The sequence below is a fragment of the Epinephelus moara genome, chromosome 16 (genome assembly GCF_006386435.1).
Source record: "Epinephelus moara isolate mb chromosome 16, YSFRI_EMoa_1.0, whole genome shotgun sequence".
In the NCBI taxonomy this organism is placed as follows: Eukaryota; Metazoa; Chordata; class Actinopteri; order Perciformes; family Serranidae; genus Epinephelus; species Epinephelus moara.
In genome coordinates, this window is record NC_065521.1 from 37,749,111 (window position 1) to 37,755,899 (window position 6,789).

Consider the following 6,789-nt stretch of genomic DNA (forward strand, 5'->3'; position numbering starts at 1 on the left):
AGGGTTTCAGTCTCCTCTCCATCTGAGAAGGAGTTGGACTCTGATTGGTTGGTTTCACGTCCAGCTTTTTTGTCCCAGGCACTTCCTTTCCCTCCTGAACCAGTCGCATCACCTCCGCAAAGGAAAGCTGCTTCACCTCTGTCTCTGCAGACGCTCCTGCTGTCTGGTTTGTAATGATTTCAGAGTCTGGAAGTGTCCTCTGGTCCAGCTGCTCAGCACCACAGTCCACTGGAGTCACGTGAAGAGAAGCAGAGCTCCACTGTTTGTAGCTGGTGCGGTCGATGGGCTCCACGAATCTGGTGATGACAGAAGAGGATTCGTTTACTGTGGTATGAGACACTGAGTTCAGAGAATGTGGGAAAAATCATGATGTTAAATTGTAACCTGTTATGCAGCAAATGTACTCAAGTACTATTCGGTTTTGAGGCGTTTGAAAGTCAACATGGGTGTTTAGATGTTGAGTAATTTTGTGAGTAATTACATGTTAATGCAAAGGGGAGACCACCAATTTAATCAAAAATGCGATTGGGGATGAAAAACCACAGGGAATCTGGGTTTGCAATACATTTTTTTTTAACCAATTAATTTTAAAAATGTTACAGTATCAATGAAATTCAACACTTCCACACCACCCTCTGCCCTCACTGTTAGAGAGTACTGCCTTTTTAACTTTGTGAGATTTATATTTCCAAATGAAATCGAGGAATAACCTGTTGATTTCATCAGCTGAGGGATCATAAACAAAAAGTGAAAGAGAGGGATAAACAAAGCGTGACAGGCCCTCTGCCCTCTATAAAAGAACCTGCCATATAATGTTAAATCTCTCTGAAGCCAAAGATTAAAGACATTCTCAGTTTTCATAGATTTACAGGAACATTTTCAATTACTGTCTTTACAATCATGTATGGGCAATAACTCATTTTTAGAGACATTAAGCTTCAGACCTGAGGCTTGCAAAAACTGTTCAACTAGGTTAATAGCTTTCAGCAAATGATCTATCATCAGCTAGCTGCGAAATTCTTATTTTCCTATTAAATATAGTAATGCCTTCTCTAATGTGTACATTGTCTACCTGATGTTTTTTGTACACTATTGTTTAATAAAGATAATAGGTTAGTAATGTTTATCAAAATGAATTATCTTTCATAGCACAAATTAAAAACTGCCTTTTGAAGAAAAACTAAACATTATATTGTGATAAACCAAACCTCTGGTAAAAAAACAAAACAAATTAACGTGAAGTGGTTCCAGGGAGGAGGAGAACTGAGGAGAACAGGTATGTGCTCTGTCCAACTCTCACCTATGTTGAACTGTGTGGGAAATCTGACATTGCCCAGTATGTTACGTTGTAAAATGATTTTAATTTATGGTTTGTCCAAAGTAGTTGTAGCCCCAATGTTTGGCTCGTTCGAGATGAGCCAGGCCTACGCAGATTTGATCACCAGCAATCAGGTTTTAGGGCCCACCTAGCTGCTCCCCACCGACTGCAAGACCCAGGGCATGATGGGAAACACCTGGCTCTGAGGTGTTGACTCAACAATATGACGTTTTCGATAAACTTTTCATTTTTGTGAATTTCAGAAATTTAGATGGTAGTTGCCTGATTTGAAGGTTAATTCGGTGAACAGAAAACATGTGTGACAGATGGTGACGTTTAGTCGCCAGAGAAACTAAATACATTCACCATAAACTATACAGAGTCTACTGTATATCAACATTGGACTGTTTTAATTATTATTACGTATTTAACAACATAAAGACTGGTGGTCAGTGGGATGTGAGGATTCCTAAAATAACAAATGTACAGATGTGAAACCCTGACTGTATCTGACTGATCTTTAATGAAAGCTGTTGTCTTGTATATTTTTCCTCCGAAAATATTAACCTCATAGTCAGACACAATTTATTTCCCCTCTGTAGTTGAGGGGACAGGTCTGCTCTGCAGCAGCAAACTGGTATGATGCTGATCTATACGAGAACAAATGTAAAATGGAGGTTAAACCATGAACATAAATTACAGATCACCTGTAAAGCATTTTAATAGTATACTCTGTTGTAATTGAAACAATTCAAAACTGGGAACAAACTGATAAATGAGTATGATAACATCTTAATAATCAGCATCAGATATGACAGGATGTGAGTGTTCCTGTGACTTCCTGTACAGACTGAAGGCTGCTGGAAACTGTCCGACTTGACAGCAGCTTTTTGTCACCACCTCCTGCTGCAGCTGCCTGATCTCATCCACTTTCCAGGAGTTCATCTCGAACAAGCCTAAAATGCCACTGGCACTGCGAAAATAACTGTTTTTTTTTTTAATTGTATTTTTTTTTATCATGGATTAAAAAAAATGAATAATTCCCCAGAGCCCAAAGTGGCACCTTCACAGTACCAGATGAAGTCCACATCTTAAAATTATTTTAAATAAAATTAAACTGATTCTAATATAAAGCAGGAAATTTGTGGAGCTGGAACCATGGTATGTTTTTTTTTTTAACTTAAACTTAAATTCTCGGGCAGCTCCAGGACACATGAGCCAATGATGCTGGTGCAAGCCCACAGTGGTCACATGAAGGATCTACTTTGGGAAACGTCTACAAGTTAACTGAGACAGTTTCTCATATATATATTTGATATGCCCCCTTTACTGTTAGGATCTAACTAAAGTAGCCCTGCTGCTGATGGATTATTTTGCCTAACAAAACTCGGCACCTCCATGGTATGTGTTTACATGCAAAATTACTTTGAATATTATCAAATCAATTCATTTCCAGTCACTCCACTAAGTGATTATCATTTCAGCTGTATTTATAAATTCGGTTTGGTGATTTAATTTATAAGAAACAATTTATAACCTCTTGATATGTTTTGTACTTAAAAAATTAAAAAAAAAAAAAAAAATGTACTCCGTTACATTCCACCTCTGTCTGCACAGATGTTTCATACCTGTTATAGAAGAATAGTTTGAGGTCCAGTAGTTTTGTCTCCTCTGTGCTGCTGCTGCTCTTTAAACCCTTCACACCGCCCTGAAACCGCTCATCAGCTTCAAAGTCATAAGAGTTAAACCTTAAATAAACAGACTCCATCTTTGCTCTGATTTAAGGTTCATTTAACTATCATCTCTTCTGACACACAAATATCAGAGAGCAGAGGGGCACTTCCGGTAATGTTTCTGTTGGTATCAACAAATGTTGTTAAAGAAGGCACACAGCTGACAGGAAGAGCAGAGCTGCAGCTGTAGCGCCCTCTCAGGCAAGATTCAGTACTGCAGGATATTACAAGAAGTATTCAGATCTTTAACCTGAAAACAGTAGTAATATCACAGTGTGTAAACTACACTCTGTTACAAGTCAGAGTCCTGCAGCAAAAATACATAAATATGATCAGCTATCAAAAGTAAAAGTCAGTGTTCTTCAGAATTACTTGTTTTAGCATGTCAAATAATGCAATGTACATTACTTGATTTTTATAATAATAATAATAATAATAATAATAATAATAATAATAATGATGATGATGATGATATTAGTACTTTCAATTTCAATTTTATTTATAAAGCCCAATATCACAAATCACAGCTTGCCCCAGAGGGCTTTACAGCATATGACATCCTTCTGTCCTTTGGTCCCTCACAGCGGATAAGGAAAAACTTTAACCGAGGAAAAAGAAACGGTAGAAACCTCAGGAAGAGCAGCTGAGGAGGGATCCCTCTTCCAGGACGGACAGACGTGCAATAGATGACGTACAGAACAGATCAGCACAATAAATTAACAGTAATCCGTATGACACAATGAGACAAAGAGAGAGACAGATCTAATAATAATAATAATAATAATAGTATTTTGGTAAGTAAATATTAGTATATGACAGAATATGTATGTGACAATAATAATCCTATGTGTATAATAATAATAATAATATAATTTATTAATCCCACAAAGGGAAATTAAATTTTTATCACAAATGTATTAATATGTAAAGTTGGAGCTGGTCTTGAAGAAGCTTTTTTTTACTACAATATTTATTGTTAGGTAGTTTAATTAATTTTCATTATCACTGTTATTTTGGTTTGAATTATTTCTGCATGAAGTACTAACCTTTTATTGTAGTTCTGCTGAATGACCTGCAGTTCTAGAAACCCAAAAATATGTCTGTAGTTCATATAGTTAGTCACTTTTGTCAACAGTGCGTAAGAGGAGAATGTTTTACCAGTGCCAATACATTTATATATTAAATGTAAAAGTCAACATTTGTCCATATACATTAATAATATTTATTGTGGTGGTAGCATTAATACTGTTACAGTTTAATTGTGAGTTCACGCTGACAGTTTCCTGTTATTTGTTTCTACTATCATAAAAATATTTTAATGATTGTATATTTAGTCGTAAAAAATCCCTGAAACAACTGACAGTGTATCTTGGACCCGTAGGCCTGAGGATCTGGGGTGGGTGCCCACTTTGCCTCTGTAGTAAATGATCCAGCCTTACATCAAATCTATTTTCAGTATATTTGCAGATTTACAGTTTGATCTCAAAAGTGAACGGCAGGAAAAGCATTTCCCCCTGAAGTTATTTTATTCTCTTAAAAGATTGTCATGCTCATAATGTGCAATTATGATTGTGCCTATTTGTTGTATTTCAGTAAACACAGTGTGAGCTGCAGCCTGTGGATGGAAGAGGATTATTCATCATTTGTTTCAAAATGTTTTTCCTCTCTGTCAGAAAACTTGTTTACTGCCCTACTTTCTGGGTGTTTTTGCCACCTTTTCACTAATCTTGTGAAACTGGGTTATGGTGAATTAAAGACTCCACTGGGAGGTAACCCACATTGTTTCGTGTGTGTGTGTAACAGTAGATGGTGAACACGTGTGCTGAGCAGAAACGTGACACCGTGTGATTGTGTGACTCCGTCCTTGACCACCACGGGGCCAGCTGCCAGCCACCACCGAGAGGAGACAAAGAATTTCAGCTGATCTGCTCTAAGAAAGTCTGAGCTCATGCTACGAATCAACATCTAACTCCCAGGTATATTATAAAGTTACGAAACAAATCATTACACTTTAATGTGCCGGCTGCAGTTATTCAGTGACAGTGAGAGTTAAGAGTGACAATCAGAGAGTGAGGGTGAGGGTGAAGGATCGTGCTCCTGACAGACGAGGAAATCTTATCTCATTAACTACTAAGCCGTTACTTTTCTTTCTTGAGCATGTGACGTAACAGCCGGCAGCCTCCACCTGAAGCAGAGTAAACAAGTTTCTGCATCTTAAAAAAAAAAATCAGATTTCAGAGTGATGTGTGACCATGAAGCCAAACATATATACAGATTAATAACGTCACAGTACATCCTGTTGTTCAGATCTCAGGTGTTTATTCAATAAAACAATTAAAGGTTATTCTCTACAAAATACTACAAAGATAATATAAAGTTAATTTGCAGTTTACAATATAAGTGCAAAATCAGTTTTACACAAAGTTTAAAGTTGTAAATATGACTTAAGATTTGCAAGATTGTCTTGTAATAATATGGAGATGAACCCATCTGTAAAAAGAGATGACTGCACCAACAGAAGTCATAAGGACTGAGCTATAAAGCCTAAACATCCCACGTGCAGTCTACCAGTCCTCCCAGTTCATCCACCCTGCAGTAAAGCAGAGCTGACATCTGAAGATTACGTCTTAAATTCCCTTCCCCGTCGCTCAGACCGCTGTCAGCTGTCCACAAGTATCAGTGTGTTTCTCCGCCCGGTCACTCACAGTTGGGGTCTGCGGCCACGCTCACTGGAGGCGAGTATCTGTGTCGGTGGAGTTTGCTCTGGGTTGATGTTTGTCTCTGGGTGGAGCGAGACGGGCGAGAGAAGCAGAAGGTCAAAGTGCTGCTGGAGCTGCAGTCGTAGTTTCCATCCTGTTCAGAGACAGAGAAGAGACGACACAAACACTGAGAATGCTTTACGGCACAATATCAGTTTGTTAAAGCTCATTGGATCAGTGCTTTACATCAGTGGTTCCCAACTGGTGGGTTGCAGTCCAAAAGTGGGTCGCAGGTTCATTCTGAATGGACTGCAAGTGACTTGCAAATATATCAAGTTTGTAAAAAACACACTTCATTTTTAAGTCCTGGCACAGACCTTTTATTTTAAAGTGTCCTTTCCTGCTGTAGAGTGAGTGACTAACAGACAGCTGATTGACAGAGATAGCAAAGTAGCTCAACGACGCGGCCAAACACAAGTATGACGCTCAATATAATCAAGTGTGTACTCCGAACTAATGACTTAGGATAAATCTGGACCCTGTGGCTGCACAGAGTGTACTCACTTCAAGATAAAGGGTAAATAGACTGCACTAATATGCTGTGATCAACTTGAGATCACTTCGATATGTGGACAGTAGGAGCCAGAAATTGAACCTCCAACCCTCTGATTAATGGACGGCCCGCTCTACCTTCTGAGCTGTCACCATCGATCTTATACACAGTAAACTAAAGCCCTGTTTCCACCGAGCAGTACTGTACGGTTCAGTTCAGTTCGGTACGCTTTTTTCTATTTCCACTGTGAAAAGTTGTGGATGTCACCAATAGGCCCGTTTCCACCGCAGGAACTTCGGGGTAATTTTATGGGGCCGGGGCCGTTGGTGCGTGTCTCCACCGCAGGAACCACCCCCGAAGGACAGAGTTCCGGAACTTTTACAGGGGCTAAACAAGTCCCTGCCTCAGAGTAGGCACTCAGAACGGCCCCGAAAAACTCCTGGCTGGGGCTTGGGGATTATTTGGTGCTGATTGGATATACTCAAG

At 39.0% G+C, this 6,789-nt stretch overlaps 1 protein-coding gene across 1 annotated transcript in view; it reads right to left on the minus strand.

The window, feature by feature from the left end:
• Positions 1 to 5,358: 5,358 nt before the first annotated feature.
• Positions 5,359 to 6,789, minus strand: part of LOC126403466 (protein SOGA1-like) — a 15,388-nt gene continuing 13,957 nt past the window's right edge. The window contains exon 9 of the mRNA XM_050066147.1: positions 5,359 to 5,904. Within this exon, the coding sequence (XP_049922104.1) occupies positions 5,749 to 5,904 (156 nt within the window). The 3' untranslated portion in view covers positions 5,359 to 5,748. The remainder of the gene's footprint in view (positions 5,905 to 6,789) is intronic.